This window comes from Sander vitreus, chromosome 12 (genome assembly GCF_031162955.1).
Source record: "Sander vitreus isolate 19-12246 chromosome 12, sanVit1, whole genome shotgun sequence".
Lineage (NCBI taxonomy): Eukaryota > Metazoa > Chordata > Actinopteri > Perciformes > Percidae > Sander > Sander vitreus.
The window spans coordinates 2,568,098-2,585,678 of record NC_135866.1 but is presented as its reverse complement, the minus strand read 5'-3'; the positions used below and the strand labels follow the sequence as shown (position 1 = coordinate 2,585,678).

Sequence of the window (17,581 nt, the reverse complement as noted above, 5' to 3'; positions counted from 1 at the left end):
AAACCTGAATCTGGACCTGTTTTGTAAGTCTACTTGTATTGTAGAAGAAGTTCAAAGGATTTCCAGGAATACAATAAACGTTTCGTATGTCTGCAATTCTTTTAATTCTTTTCTTTCTCCAGCAGTTTAAGTGTTGCTCGAACATGGATCCAGATTCAGATCCAGATAGAGATCCGGATCTCACCATTGTCCTTCTGGGACACACCGGAGTCGGTAAAAGTGCTTCAGGAAACACCATCCTGGGATACCAGGCCTTCGAGTCAGGACCTTCACTCAAGTCATTGACAACTGAAATCTCTGAAATACCTGGAACTGTGTTTGGGAAACAAATCTCGGTGATCGACACTCCGGCAATTTTAGGACGTGAGGAGGAAATTCAGACCGAGTGTCAGCGTGTCCTGCAGTCCTCCATACCTTGTCTGTTCCTGGTGGTAATCAGTGTCGGACGGTTCACAGAAGAACAAGATAAAGCTCTAAAGGCAGCCATCCCAGTCCTTGGACAGGATGGACCAGAAAAGAGTTATATACTTTTCACAAACGGGGACGCCTTGAAGAAGATGTCACTGGATGATTTCATCTTTGAAGAAGAAGAAGGTCCACTTCCAGACATTGTTAGAAAATTTGCAGGGAGGTATCATCTCTTCAATAATGTAAATGGAGGACAGGAACAAGTCCGAGATCTGCTGATAAAGTCCGGTCACCTTCAAGGATCTCATCTACCACCAGGTATCATGTGAAAACCTCTTGTAGTCCTGACAGGAAACAACTGCTATTCGTCAATATCAGCTGTCTTTATCAGTTCACAAACTTATCTTTCTATAGATCAATCAAAAGGTTGTTCCAGAGCTGTCAATCTTTGTCCATATATATCACAATGCCTTGTGTTGCTCACCCCGCTAACTTTGTTCATCAGACGTGACATGACCAAAGCATTTAGTTTTCACATGCTTGTAGGCCAAGGCGAGTAGGAGATTTGCTAACGTTAGCCAATGAATTTATTAAAAACAGTTATTTCAGCATTTGATTAATATTTTATATTATGTGGCTGTCTGATATTCCTGGCTGACTCTGTTTTCTTTCCTCCAGCTGCTGGTTCTGGAGAATCCGTCCAGGTGGAGGAAACGAGGATCGTGCTGCTCGGTCTTCCTGGAGGAGGGAAGAGTGCATCAGGAAACACCATCCTGGGAGCGGATCTGTTTAATTCAGACTTGGACTTTAATTCAGTCAGTACTGAGACTGTTTCAAAGTCAGCAGAGGTAGAGGGACGCTGGGTCACGGTGGTCGACACTCCAGGATTTACTGATGAAGTTCTGTCTCCTGAACAGCTGTATAACGAGATTATGAAGTCGCTAGTCGACGCCAGTCCAGGACCACATGCTTTTGTTATTGTGGTGAAGATTGGCAGGATGTCCAGAGCCGACGTTGCCCTGCTTCAGATACTACCAAAACTATTCGGCAATGAGGCCCTGAACTACACCATGTTAGTGTTCACTCATGGAGATGAGCTGGGAGGTCAGTGCATAAATCAGAAGATCCGGTCCAGCAGCTGTGTGTCAGACCTGGTCTCCATGTGTGATGGGAGATTCTGTGTGTTTGACAACAAAGGAAGAAAAAGCAGAATGCAAGTTCGGAACTTCATGAGTGAAATCAACAAGATAGTCTCAGCCAACGGAGGAAAGCACTGCACGTCCGACATGTTCAGGATGGCCGACACGTTCATCAGTGAAGCTGTGAGAACTGGGACAGCTGGAAGTGATCAGGCACGGAGAGAAGCTGCACAGAGACGAATACAGCCTTTTGTTGCCCGGAGTTGGTGGAGGGTCTGTTGCTGTTTCACAGCATGCTGTTGTTCAGCCAGTGGATCATCAGATGATGAACGTGAGGCTCTTCTGCGCAGAAATTAAAGGTCATCTGAGAGACCAGTACAAGTTAACGGGCTGTCCACATCGATTGATAACTGTAAATATATATTTGAACTATAGATACACTTAAAGTCCAGACCCTACTATAACAATGATGGTGACGAACGATATCGTTGGGATCACAACGATAAAAAGAATCATAATAGAAAGAAACAGAACAGGAGCTTCTTTTAGCATTCTTCTCGTGTTCTCATTCTTATACACATAAATATTCATAAAGACGCTGTCTGAACTCCAGATAGACTTTTACACAGCAGCTTTAGGTGTTTGTTTTCGTGGACAGTTGGGACATTACGTTACACTGCATACTAAATTGTCTCTATAAATATTTTTTATAATGGTCATTTTAAATCCACAGCGACGGATGAGGATGTATGCATGAGGAGATAATGGAAACTGACCACATTTAATCTACATGGTTTTATACTTAATTGTTTTAATATATGGACCGAAACTTTTAGAGTTTCAGGGAGTCGAGCTAATGAATGTATAATTAATCAACATAATATTTAAATGAATGTTATCTTTTTAGATGTGTTTGTTTCAACGCTTTTAAATGGTAATCCAGCTTCAATAGCCTGCTGGTTGGTTGGAATAATTAATGATACCTTACTGGTAGACCAGCTTCACCAGTAAGACCATGCTGGTGGACCAGCATATCTGCCACCGTTTATGGGTATATGCTGGTTTTTTTTCAGCAAGGATTCATCAGTGTTCTTATACATCTGTTATGGCCCTCGCAGTATTCTGTGTTGTGCCTTTCATAGATTTGTGTGTGCCTGACTAATGAGAGAGTGAAAGCTCTTTTTTCCGTTAAGATCTTTGTTCCCAACAATCTTTAGGCATGAAAAAAGTTGAGCATTTTTCAAGGAGTTTGCATGCATTGGAATTTAGAAACCACAACAGGAGAACACTTAACAAACCAATATAACTGAATATAATGATATATAATGTGAAAACATATAAAATGTTTTTCATGGTGTTTTTCATACTGTTTTCACATATAACATATTCTAATACCGTTCAGTGCAATGCAATGCAAGCAGCAGATGGGTCTTCCTCCCAGCAGACAATCAATACTTGGACAATTTCCCAACTGTATTACTCCTTAGGTGTTACTTGATGTTAAAACTGTTTTACTTGCATATAGAAGGATTGGCAGGAATTTCCTGAGCTGTTCAGCATGTGTGTCTGTCTGTCGGCCATCTTGGATTTGTGAAATTTGTGTGGCACTTACAGCACCTGGCCAGTGGGTGGCAGTGAATGGAATGACAGACCGTGTCCACAGTGGACACATACAGCTGATGCAAATGGACTGTATTTATATAGCATAATGACTACTCAAGGCACTTTTACATAGTACAGGAACCATTCACACACTGTGGCCGAGACTGCCGTTGAAGGTGCCACCTGCTCATCAGATAAACATTCACACACATTCTTCTTCTAACTCTGATGCGCTGCAACTCGGGGTTCACTGTCTTGCCCAAGGACACTTCGACATGGGACTCAAACCACCAACTTTCCGATTGGGAGGTGACCACTCTACCACTGAGACACAGCCGCCCCATGATGGGCAATTGTAAAATTATACAGAAATGGCGTTTGAATAGCTGTCCACTGTAGTGACCACTATGCGTGAAAGGGTTAATCATTTAAAACCCGGAAACAACATTAGACCAGATGGGAAGTTATCTGCTAAAAGCAAAAGCTGCCGACTTTCTCAAATGTACAACCTTCCATCACAGCACTCAGGGAAGCACACGTGTGAAGTAACATGTCCAGATCAGAAAGATCCATGCAGCTCAGAAACTGTGACGTTACTGCTATGACATAATGTGCCGGCTCCTACAGATAGTAGGAACCCTGCTTCAGACAACAAATCAACATTTAAAAAGACGTTTTCCTCACAAACAGCAACTGAAGATATATGCATACTAAATTGTCTCTATAAATATTTTTTATAATGGTCATTTTAAATCCACAGCGACGGATGAGGATGTATGCATGAGGAGATAATGGAAACTGACCACATTTAATCTACATGGTTTTATACTTAATTGTTTTAATATATGGACCGAAACCTTTAGAGTTTCAGGGAGTCGAGCTAATGAATGTATAATTAATCAACATAATATTTAAATGAATGTTATCTTTTTAGATGTGTTTGTTTCAACGCTTTTAAATGGTAATCCAGCTTCAATAGCCTGCTGGTTGGTTGGAATAATTAATGATACCTTACTGGTAGACCAGCTTCACCAGTAAGACCATGCTGGTGGACCAGCATATCTGCCACCGTTTATGGGTATATGCTGTTTTTTTTTCAGCTAGGATTCATCAGTGTTCTTATACATCTGTTATGGCCCTCGCAGTATACTGTGTTGTGCCTTTCATAGATTTGTGTGTGCCTGACTAATGAGAGAGTGAAAGCTCTTTTTTCCATTAAGATCTTTGTTCCCAACAAACGCAGCTGCTGCAGATTGGCTGATTGGGAGGCTGGCTATTTAACTTCCTGTTTCCAGTATCCACACGGAGGCTTGATGTTGGCAAAAGCTTGGTCCTCCTCGTCCTCCAAACTGTTATCTGTGTTCTGTGTCCATCCATCCATCCATCTTCATCCGCTTATCCGGGGTCGGGTCGCGGGGGTAGCAGCTCCAGCAGGGGACCCCAAACTTCCCTTTCCCGGGCCACATTAACCAGCTCCGACTGGGGGATCCCGAGGCGTTCCCAGGCCAGGTTGGAGATATAATCCCTCCACCTAGTCCTGGGTCTTCCCCGAGGCCTCCTCCCAGCTGGACGTGCCTGGAACACCTCCCTAGGGAGGCGCCCAGGGGGCATCCTTACCAGATGCCACCTCACCTGGCTCCTTTCGACGCAAAGTGTTCTGTGTGCGTATTGGAATTGGTTTAGTGCCTTAGTACATTTGAGTTCAACTGTTAGTGTGTATATTTGGTATATAGCCTAGTTAGAAAGTACTTTATTTTTGTACAAAGCAGTAGGGGTGAATCACCATTTCAGTTTGACCATGTTTTCTCCTGTTTTCTTTAGTTATGGAGTTAGATTTAGAAATTGTATTTTGGTTTGGTTTTCTTTGGATTTAGGTTTAGACAGAACTCTGGTCAGGGGAATAGGGGGTTTCTGTTTATCAGTTTGGCGTTGATTCACCCTGAAGCTAAGCTTCTGTTAGAATTATTAAGATACAATTCTTTATTTGTGAAATAACCTGGTTTTATTTTTAAAGCAATAAAGTTATTATTTCAATTTCCACTCTGCCGTTTCCTTTTTGTGTGTTGCGTTGCGGCACTCCTAGACCAGGGCGTAACAACATCCATGATATACTGGTTATCTTCATATATATAGTTAATCCAGAAGAGTTAAAAAGCCATATCACCTACAGTATATTGGCACATTTTGGCAAAATAACTAGAAACACCCTAGAACTGGATTGTGCTGCAAGAGTGACTTGAGAAGTTTTTATGGAAATTGTTTATACATTTTTGCCGCCATTATGTGTCACCGTTGGAATACATTGAAACATTAACGGCTAGGAATTCAAACTAACTGGTAGCTGTTAATTAAACTGCCTTCCTCCCAGAAGAAGGAAACTACAAACTTTTCAGAGACACATTTCAACCTGGCTAGAGGTGAGTTTGTGACTCTATTTAAATGTTTAAATTTGCAGAAAGTTGAAGTCTTAATTATTTCTATTCAAGCCTTCAGGAGGAGTAATATTACGATTTTGACATAATTCCAACACCAATGTTTCTGCATCTGTTTCCAACATCCAACTTATTATTGATTTTCACTAGAAGGTTTTTCAAATAAAAGTTAACGGTATAAGTAGTTAAATGTGTTGCGAAGCACGTTAAAGCTGGAAATGAACTGTCCTTGATCCAGACTAGCCTTTAGGTAATCCAGCCCGTGTGGTTAGACTTTGGCCAATCACAAGTCATTTCAGACAGAGTGAGCGCTCCTAGTAATCATTTTTTTAAGTTTTGATTTCTGACACTCGGCTCCCTCGGCTCTTTGTGCAGAAGGCTGTGTGGTAAATATGTCATGTGCTCTTCCTACATAAAGCATATTCTATATTGAGCTGTCAGAGAATGTACACACACACACACACACACACATATATATATATATATAACAATATGATCATATCCTGCCTTCTTAAGACAATGATGGTCTTCTGAGGAAACTATATTTTGAATATTTTCTGTCTCCCTGGTCAGAAAGGAGGTTTTGTGATGAGGTTTGTCTTTCTCTTAATATTGCTCAATAGTAATTACTCATTAACCATCAGTCCATAACTGCTGTGTTGTACTGTTTTTGTTTTTTGCGTTCTACCCACTGCAGCTGTATGGTACCAGTCCAAACTATCAGAGTCTAAATGAAGAGGAGTAAAGCTAAATGAAATATTTAACATTTTTTGTTTCCTCAAATGAATGCCATGTGCTTCAAAGAAGATGAACGACCCTCATTGATGATAAAAGTCAAATGAAATCAAAAACACATGAGGGACAAGACAATGACATATAAAAAAATGACGTGTAAAATAATATTATATACAATAAATAACTATTTTCAAATGTGACTTACTTTAACATTGCATCATTTGACTAAAGTAAGTGATGCTAATACACAATTAGCCTAATTAGCCTAATAGACATGAATGAATTACAACACTACTCTTCTATGACAGTCTTACCTGCATGGCACTAAAATACATATCACAGAGATAGAACCTTATAAAACATTTTTTTTTTAAACAGATAGCTACACAAAACAACTTTCAAGGGTGATTACAATCAAAAATCACATCAAAGCACAAAGTCATCTTCTGCAATTCAGATGATGCTTAAAGAGGCAGCGTGATTGTGGCACATGGATTCAAATGAGATCTTTGATGTCTGCCCTGGGTTAAACCTAGATAATGGATTCTTTTAGCAGAGATTTACTGGTGTAAGAAGGGAAATGCAAAGCATTCGACAGGGGGCAAATGTTTTTCTTTTATTCTGCTTTGGAAATACCTTCTATTTTGCATCACATCCGCAGAAAAACAAATATTTGCCCTTCAAAATGCACATCAAATCAGTGTTCTCTCTCGAACAGACTTTAGGATTCTCCTAAACCAACATGCTGATTTGTTTAACCCTTTGATGCATGAATGATGACATTTTTCAAGGAGTTTGCATGCATTGGAATTTAGAAACCACAACAGGAGAACAACAGGAGAAAACACTTAACAAACCAATATAACTGAATATAATGATATATAATGTGAAAACATATAAAATGTTTTTCATGGTGTTTTTCATACTGTTTTCACATATAACATATTCTAATACCGTTCAGTGCAATGCAATGCAAGCAGCAGATGGGTCTTCCTCCCAGCAGACAATCAATACTTGGACAATTTCCCAACTGTATTACTCCTTAGGTGTTACTTGATGTTAAAACTGTTTTACTTGCATATAGAAGGATTGGCAGGAATTTCCTGAGCTGTTCAGCATGTGTGTCTGTCTGTCGGCCATCTTGGATTTGTGAAATTTGTGTGGCACTTACAGCACCTGGCCAGTGGGTGGCAGTGAATGGAATGACAGACCGTGTCCACAGTGGACACATACAGCTGATGCAAATGGACTGTATTTATATAGCATAATGACTACTCAAGGCACTTTTACATAGTACAGGAACCATTCACACACATTCATACACTGTGGCCGAGACTTGTAAAATTACACAGAAATGGCGTTTGAATAGCTGTCCACTGTAGTGACCACTATGCGTGAAAGGGTTAATCATTTAAAACCCGGAAACAACATTAGACCAGATGGGAAGTTATCTGCTAAAAGCAAAAGCTGCCGACTTTCTCAAATGTACAACCTTCCATCACAGCACTCAGGGAAGCACACGTGTGAAGTAACATGTCCAGATCAGAAAGATCCATGCAGCTCAGAAACTGTGACGTTACTGCTATGACATAATGTGCCGGCTCCTACAGATAGTAGGAACCCTGCTTCAGACAACAAATCAACATTTAAAAAGACGTTTTCCTCACAAACAGCAACTGAAGAGATTTTTGTTGTCAGATAAACTTTATAGGCAGCAGGACTCATCATCAAAGTAGGCCTTGTGCAGTCTCTCAGCATGCTATCCACTAGGGACACAAACTACAGTTATAATGATCCTAACAGGGATTGATGTTCTCACCCCCCTCTGTTCTCTGTTACAGATTAGATGTTGTCTCTTCATACTGTAATCAGTATGAGGAAACTGTTCAGTTCAGTTCAGTTCAGTTCAAGTTTATTGACATATGCATATTAATACAGAGTACCACAGCAATGAAATACAATGTGCCTTGGCACTCTCTCAGCACCAGTCAATAAGTAACAATTATAAATAACATTTAAAAACATCCAAGCAAAGTAAACATAGTAACTAAGCTCAGACCTCAGTCCTCCTTCCTGTTCTACTATCATCCAGTAGCCTTATTACCTGGGGGTAAAAACTATCCCTGAAACGTGATGTGCACGTTGGGATGCTCTGCAAACGTCTCCCTGATGGAAGGTGGGAGAAGAGATTGTGTGCAGGATGACTAGAATCCTGCACAATAGCTAGTGCCTTCTTAGTGCTGCGTTTCCAGTAAATGTTTTGGAGCCCCAATGATGTTAGATGCAGTTTTGACCACCTTTGTCAGAAGATTATGGTCATGTGAAGTAGCCCTGCCAAACCACACTACAATGTTGCCTGTCAGTATACTCTCAATTGTACAGCGGTAAAACTTCTGTAGAATGTTAAGGGGACATACCATATTTCTTGAGACACCTCAGGAAATAAAGCCTCTGATGTGCCTTCTTAATGGCACACCTGACATGGAAGGACCATGAGAGAGCGTCTGAAATGTGGATCACTAAGAACTTAAAGGTGTTGACAATTTCAACTGGAGAGTTGTTAATATAGACAGATGTATGTGTGGATTTGTTCCTTCTGAAAACTATGATGACCTCCTTAGTTTTCCCCTCATTGAGGGACAGATTATTTCTGCGGCACCACATGATCAAGTTACTCACCTCATCCCTGTAGGCAGTAGTGTCAAACAACCAGAGACACAGTTGGCTTGCACCACAACAAATAAGCTGGTTGGTGTTTGAAATTAGGGATCAGATGAACTCTCACCACCTCCGAAGTCTACTAATAGATACCCGTGGATACAAAATGCTAATTGAAAAACAGCCTAAAAATAAAAGGGAGGGCTGTATCGATCACTCTGGTGTCAGCGTTCAACAGTAAGGGCCAAGTAAAACACTACGTTGGTCAGGTAAATAGAACCACCCACTTGCCCGTTAAAAAAAAGTTGTAATCATTTTTTCTGATCATCATGGTATCATAAATGACATTATTGTTCTCTTGCCCCCTCCCCTTGCCCACGTCGGAGAATGCTTGTTGAATGATTTGAATGTGCCGTTGGCCCATCACGAATTTAGTTGGCGCTAGTGACGCGTGACTGGCAGCTGTCTTGAGAGAAGAAGAAGAATTAGATGGCTGCGTACGAGCTAAAGTGAAAGAGATTGTTTCTTGCGACCTGGAAGAAGGGGTTTTCTTGGGTGGCAGTAGAGGATGTCAGTGAAACAACTGCAATGTTTTGTGAAGTTTGAGTTCAAGGCCGATAAAAGTGAATCATTTCGTCTTCATTTAGAAAACAAATGCTGGCGTGCCATGATAAAAGCCTGCAGCATCTCACATGGTTCCAACTCAAACTCTTTGACACAGAAATGAGGGTACCTAAAAATGTATTTGGTCCAACTAATTAGTGATAGAAACCACGGTTTCTCTGGTGATTATTACAATAGTTTTTTTTTTAAATAATAGCCTCCACTTTCAGTATGGACTTACTAATCTATGACACTGTCTATGATGTGTTCATACATTGTAAATAAAGATCAAATACAACAATTGACTTGCCGTTTGATAACCACAATAAAAAAAAAAAAATTGTATAGGGGCCGGTAAAAATTGACTTCTTAATGCTGAACGGTAACTTAAAGTCCAATTATGTCCAAATGCCATTGTGTGTGGGGTGGGGGTGTGGCCTTGACCAACTGCCATGCTTCGCTCGTTTGCAAGCCATGATGTCTCTCTCTTTCTCATGGGTGGGCCAAATGCTCTGGCAGAGAAAGGGGAGGTAACCTTTCCCCTTATGACATCATAAAGGGAAGATTGAGCTTTCATTTTCTCAAAGACAGAGCAGGATACCCAGGGCTCGGTTTACACCTATCACCATTTCTAGCCACTGGGGGACCATAGGCAGGCTGGGGGAACTCATATTAATGTCAAAAAACCTCATAAAGTGAAATGTTCATGCCATGGGACCTTTAAAGAGTCAGCCCACAAAATCATATTTGCTCATTTATCTCTGGTGGTATCCTGCCATTCATTCAAATTTTGAGATATCTTTTTCCGCCAAATGCAATGGGTGGTGATGATATTTGTTTGTGGTGTTCGGAGCGAGATCTGTGGATTATCTTGAGCACACTGTAAATACATTAAGTTAGAAACAAGGCTATGGTAAACTGAAAACTTCAGATGTATAATGTTTAGTTGTGATAAAGATAATGGCTCAGCCTGCAGTCTTCCTGTTGAATCTTTTAAAACACTGTGCACAAAGTGTCGCTGTCCCAGGTGCTGATCCTGGGACCCCTGATTGTGAGGAGACACTGACCCATAGCATGTGTTATATAGAGGTAAAATATACCTTATGGAAGATTTCAACTATATATTTTCACACAAACATTGTCTCTTAATCAATAGTCAATAACAATGCCCTATTTAAAGCTAATCAAATTGGTTCTGATTGTGTAAAAGTACCAAATTATATCAACTTTTGGGTGGTGTTTAATAGAAGCATTTGGAGGCAGCTGTCCCAAACCTACTGTGTGCATGATTTTAACGCTGCTGTAATCAGTATTTTTACATTACCAATTAATCAAATGACTACCTTAGGGATGCAACTAATGATTTGTTTTGTCATTGTCAAATAATCTGTTGATTAATTTCTCAATTAAAGGAATAGTTGTTTGGTCTCTAAAATGGTGAAAAATGTGGCTTGTGTTAAGCCCAAGATGACGTCCTCAAATGACTTGTTTCGTCCACAACTCAAAGATATTCCATTTACTGTCACAGAGGAGAGAAGATACTAGAACATATTCACATTTAACAAGCTGACATCAGAGAAGTTTTACTTTTTTTCATAAAAAAAATGAAACTAATTGACTAACAAAAATAGTTGCCGATCAATTTAACAATTGCCAACTAATCAATTTAAGGTGCTTTAAGCGATGTCACAGCAAACATCTCCTCACTATCTGCTAGCTGCCTGTCCCTTGAACACACTGTAAAAAAACATCTCCTCACTATCTGCTAGCTGCCTGTCCCCTGAACACACTGTAAAAAAACATCTCCTCACTATCTGCTAGCTGCCTGTCCCCTGAACACACTGTAAAAAAACGTGGTCTCTGTAGACAGCCCAGGCTCCACAAACTGCAACAAAAACAAACTGCGCCAACCTGCACCACCAAACATAACAAACAGTCTTCCAGCCAATAACGACAAGAAGGATTTGGGGCTGGGGGTTGGGGGGTTAGTGTGCGGAAGCACGGAAGGGCGGGGGAGGGGACGGGATGAGGAGGAGGGGGGGTCGAGCTAGCCTTGTTTTGTTTGAAAATACTTTGAACGTCAACAAGAAGTAACGTCACCCATCGCTAGAGGCACCTTTAATCTTTGACGCTCTAGTCTACCTAAACTAAAGTCTCTAGTTTGTGAAAGGGGTTTATCTAGTGACAAATCTGCACAATACATAATAATTATCAGCTGGCTAAGCCTCTACGAAGCATTTCAGCATCTTTCAGCTGTTTGTTTTGGTTTTTCAGCCTCCTTTTCATTCAGTGCTACTACTTGTATTAACAAAAGCTCTAAAAACCGACTTTATGCTACCTGTCCTGCACCAAACTGCAGATAGATAAAGTTAGCGACTGCCTGGTGATCATATTGGAGCATTTAGATATTTTTGCTGCCCTCACGTGGCCCAAAAACTCAATGCAGGTTTGGACAACTTGTGGGTACTGGATTACAATTTGTGTTCACAACATAATATCTTGTTTCCACAGAATTCTTCCTGATTTTGGGTACTCTGTTGTGTTTATATTTATTTCAGACTGATTTAAAAAAAGAAAAGCAAACCAAAGGGCATGGGCTTGAATGGTCTCTGGTTGCACATTCATTTATCCAGGAAAAGGGTTTCTGCTGAGTTTTCAAGCTCCTTTTTTGGACTGCCTTTGACTTCAAATTACTCCAGTTACACCTGACAGATGAGGTCAGTACAACCACTGTTCCTCTGGTAGTCACTGACCGGTTTTGCCAATTAAACTGTATTTTCCAATGACTTAAACCTGAAGAAAGTCACAGTCAAAGTCGGTTTGTTTGTGAAGTTTTCTAACTTTTAGTTGCAATATTGAAAGGCATTTTCTACACCTCAATCAAACTATGACATACTACCAAACGTACATTGCTGGAAACTGGGGTGGGGCTGTTGGATTGTAGCGTCAACCTAAATACAATGGGAGGTAATGATATTTGTTTGTGGTGCTCGGAGCGAGATCATTGGGTTATCTTCTTTAAAAAAGAAAAAAAAACATCTAAATTTGATTTCTTAATTGTCACATACACAGTACAATGTAGTGAAATTATATTACTGCATTTAACCGTCCACGTAGCTAAACATATAGCAACTGGGGAGCAATTTGGCATTCAGTGTCATGCTCAGGGACACTTTGACACGTGGCTGAAGGAGCCTGGGATAGAACCACGAATCTTGTGCTGATGGGGTGACCACTCTACCTCTGAGCCACAAGACACCCTGTTTTGGGTACACTGCAAAGACATATGGTGAACTGAAGACTGCAGATGTATGCTGTTTATTGTGATAAAGATAATATAATAGATCATCCTGCAGTCTGTAGCATCTTCCTGTTGTTGCTGGATCTTTTAAAACACTGTGCACAAAGTGTTGTGTCGCTGTCCAAGGTGCTGATCTTGGGACCCCTGATTGTGAGGAGAGACTGACCCATAGCATGTGTTATAAAAGGTTAAAGTGCTCATATTATGCTCATTTTCAGGTTCATAATTGTATTTAGAGGTTATATCAGAATAGATTTATGTGGTTTAATTTTCAGAAAACACCATATATTTGTTGTACTGCACATTGCTGCAGCTCCTCTTTTCACCCTGTGTGTTGAGCTCTCTGTTTTAGCTACAGAGTGAGACATCTCTCCTCTGTTACATCTTTGTTGGGAGTCGCACATGCTCAGTACCTAAGTAAGGACTACTAGCCAGTCAGAAGCAGAGTATGAGGGCGTGCCCTGACAGTACCTAGGTAAGGACTACTAGCCAGTCAGAAGCAGAGTATGATGGCGTGCCCTGACAGTACCTAGGCAAGGACTACTAGCCAGTCAGAAGCAGAGTATGATGGCGTGCCCTGACAGTACCTAGGCAAGGACTACTAGCCAGTCAGAAGCAGAGTATGAGGGAGTGCCATGCTAGCAGCTAGGTGAGCATTATAACGTGTGTTCCGAAGTGACCACGTTTGTCTCTGAAGTAAAGGCTGGACTACAATAGAGCTGTTTGGAGCAGTTTGTGAACAGTGTTTTCTGTTGGAGATGGTATGTCCCTTTGGGGTGGACTTTGGGCTTTTTCACTTAGTAAACCTACAACGTGCACAAAAAGATATATAACACAATAAAGGAAAGGGAAAAAGCCAAAAAGCATAATATGAGCACTTTAAATATACTTGAAATAAAATTGTAGCTTTATATTTTCACATAGACATTGCCTCTTAATATTCACTCAGTAGTTATGCCCTATTTAAAGTTAATTAATTGGTTCTGATCCTGTAAAAGTACCAAATTATATACAGGACAATCCCTGTTCCTCTGGTAGTCACAGACCGGATTTGCCAATTAACCTGTATTTCCCAATGACTTTAACCTGAAGAAAGTCACAGTCAAAGTCAGCTCAATCCAGGTTTGTGAAGTTTTCTAACTTTTGGTTGCAATATTGGGTAACACTTTACTTGAAGGTATCGACATAATCGTGACATGACACTGTCATAACTATGACATGACACTGTCATGAACGTGTCATAAACGTTATAAACAAGTCATAAACGTTTATGACTTCTGTCATTAAGTGTCATTCGGTTTTTGTCATGACAAGTTGACATTGTTTGGGTTGTCTTGATTATAACAACTTGACATTAATCAAAGTGACATTAAGATGTCTTGGTCATGACAAGTTGACATTACATTAGTTTGGGATGTCTTTATAATGACAACTTGACATTAACCAGGATGACATTACCAGAAGATGTATTTGTCATGACAACTTGACATTACATTTCTTGGAGTGTCCTTATTAAGACTTGACATTAAACAGGATTACGTTATGTCAAGTTGTCATGACAAAAACATCCTCTGGTAATGTCATCCTGGTTAATGTCAAGTTGTCATTAGAAAGACATGCCAAACAAATTGAATGTCAACTTGTTATGACCAAGACAACTTCTGGTAATGTCACTTTGATTAATGTCAACTTGTCATAATCAAGACAACCCAAACAATGTCAACTTGTCATGACAAAAACCGAATGACACTTAATGACAGAAGTCATAAACGTTTATGACTTGTTTATAACGTTTATGACACGTTTATGACAGTGTCATGTCATAGTTATGACAGTGTCATGCCACGATTATGTTGATACATTCAAGTAAAGTGTTACCCAATATTGAAGGGCATGTTCTGCACCTCAATCAAGCAATGTATGTTACCAAACATACATTGCTGGAGACTGGGACTGGGCTTTCAGATTGGAAATCTAATGTTGTTAGGGCTGCAACCGGGAATTATTCTCATTATTGATTACATTATTTTAACCAATTAAAATGTCATCAAATATTTAAACAATGCCAATCACAATTTCCAAAGGCCAACACAAAGATATTCAATAACTTTAAACTGAGAAAAAGAGCAAAGCTGCAGCTTCACAGTTAATGTAAATATAATCCTAAATGGAACTAGTTGAAAATCCAGATCTCAGGCACTGATGAGGGAACTTTATGTTTGATTTCTGCAGCCAGTCTGAGGATTTGAACACTGACCTTGCAATTTAAATTTGAAAAGTAAATATCAATACTCTGTGAGCTCAGACTGTACAGAGTGAAGAGGTTTCTTTGTCAAATTAAAATGACACGGTAACTGTTGCTGTCTCTGTTGGTCCTCCAGAGAGAGGCTGTGGTGGCGGCGCCCCAGGCCAAGTGTCTGGCTTTGTCTGTGGGGACGATCATTAGCTGCCTCCCCCCCTCCTGGCTGCTGCTGTCCACTACTTCAGGACAATAGGAACTGCACTCTGGCACCCACAATGCAATTGGATATAATCTTAAACACAATCTCAAAATCATTTTTAAGTTATGCTTAAGCATTGTAAAGAAACTCTTATTAACATCATGTCTAATACATATTTTTCCATGTGTTTGCATCAATTAATGAGTTAACATTTCTTGTTTGAATAATGTACATGATAACATGAAGTGAATCTAATCCACATGGGGCTGGATCACAGCCACCCTACAATCTGAAAAATCACTTCAAACTAGACTGAATCTTTCATCTGTTGATTATTTTGTGTATTTTGTGTATTAATTGTAGTATTATATAGTATTATAGTCTTTTAAATGTCTGACACCATTTCCCCAAGCCCCAGAATACATCTTGACTTTGGATTTTGGACAAGCAAAGATATTCATTTTAGTAACACTAAACAAAAGCTGCAGACCTTTATATTGGAGAAGCTGGAACTAGCAGCTGCTTGGTATTTTGCTTCATAAATGACTTAAAATGTATGTTTTTTAAACAGATGTTGATTTATTTTCTTTTGATCAACTTATCGTTAAATAGATTAATCGTTTCAGCACTAGTATGAATGATAGAGAATGAGAAACAGACTCCATTAGACAATTTTGGCAACACATAATTTCCCTTCGTAATGGTATTTTAATGTTATTACTAAGACGAAGTTCTTGCACACCAGAAATGCTTATTAACTTTAATAACAAAGGGTGTGCAAGTCATTTACAGTGTGTGGATTAGTATTGTTAATTATTATAGATAACATGAAGTTTCTTCTTGTACAACTACTCTTGACTTTACCGAGAGTGTCCAAAACACATTTAAGTTTATGTTTTTCACACCTCCACATACAATTGTGTTTAATTGAATGGCTCTGTGTTTTCCTAATAAGATGTCTGACTGTGGGGCAGCCTCTAGCTCACCCAGTGTGTCCTTGTCCTTGGCAGCGGCCCAGGTTCGAATCCGACCTGCGGCTATTTTCTGCATGTCATCCCCACTCTCCCTTCGCTGTCCTTTTGATTGTCTGACTGTCTGTTACATTAACGTTAGTCTATATCCTCAATGTTCCACTTCCGGGATTACTCCGGTGCCGCCAGATGCATGTCTTTTCGCCAATGTCTGTTGCCTTCCTCTGTCTCTGTGTTGGCATTCTAACCTCCGGTGGATTTGTGAGGACTATGGTTAACTGCTCCTCAGATCTCTGCAGGGTAAATCCAGACAGCTAGCTAGACTATCTGTCCAATCTGAGTTTTCTCTCGCACGACTAAAACTACTTTTGAACGTACACACGTTCCACCAAAACAAGTTCCTTCGCTATTTTATTGCGGCTCTGTCCTGCCTTAGCACCGCCCAAGACGATTGTGATTGGTTTAAAGAAATGCCAATAAACCAGAGCCCTTTTTCTCCCATCCCGGAATGCTGTGTGGACTAGCCAGACCCTCCTCCGCAGCGCTGTGGAGGAAGGTCTGACAAAGCGAGACTACATTCATTTAGGTTTCATTGAAGAGCGGAGTGACAACTGGCCTCAGAGGACGAGGGGATGTGACCAATGTCAAAATGGATGAAGAGACAGGTCAACACACACACACACACACACACACACACACACACACACACACACACACACACACACACACACACACACACACACACACATACAGAGCCTTTTATCTCTTCTCTGAGTGTGTGAGACCACCTCTGAGGAACTCCCTTCCCGTCTACACACATTCTCCTCAGTCCCTTAAACACACACACACACACGCACACACACGCACACACACGCACACACACACACACACACGCACACACACACACACACACACACACACACACACACTCTTAAGAGGCTGACAGGGTTCCACCATGTTGCCAACACCAGCACACCTCTCTGCTCTTAGCCCAGAATCGATGCTTACGGCGAGGTGGGCCTGGTGTGAATCCAAACCAGAGAGAGACACTTTACATGCAGTACAACCACTTCACGCTGTGTACCTTTGGTATATTGAGCTTTCCTTGAAGAGCGTTTTTAGTTTAGTCAGTAAGCTCCCATCAAAAGAGCTCTGCTTATAGATACACATGGATACACATACTAAATAAAAATGGGATAAAAAGGGATTGTTGTGGTGTCGATGGCTGAAAACTAACTGACTTCGATGAGTGTATGTGTTATGAGAATGGGTTGACTTTACAGACTTCAAA

At 40.4% G+C, this 17,581-nt stretch overlaps 1 protein-coding gene across 4 annotated transcripts in view; it reads left to right on the top strand.

Annotated features, from left to right (window-relative positions):
* LOC144526100 (GTPase IMAP family member 8-like) overlaps window positions 1-3,895 on the top strand; it is a 5,875-nt gene extending 1,980 nt beyond the window's left edge. For 2 of the 4 annotated variants that reach the window (XM_078263316.1, XM_078263315.1), the window contains exons 2-3: window positions 123-726; window positions 1,087-3,895. In XM_078263316.1, the coding sequence (XP_078119442.1) occupies window positions 144-726; window positions 1,087-1,904 (1,401 nt within the window). In that variant the 5' untranslated portion in view covers window positions 123-143 and the 3' untranslated portion in view covers window positions 1,905-3,895. The remainder of the gene's footprint in view (window positions 1-122; window positions 727-1,086) is intronic. The other 2 variants (XM_078263317.1, XM_078263314.1) reach the window with 1 other exon arrangement.
* The last annotated feature ends 13,686 nt before the right edge of the window (window positions 3,896-17,581 follow it).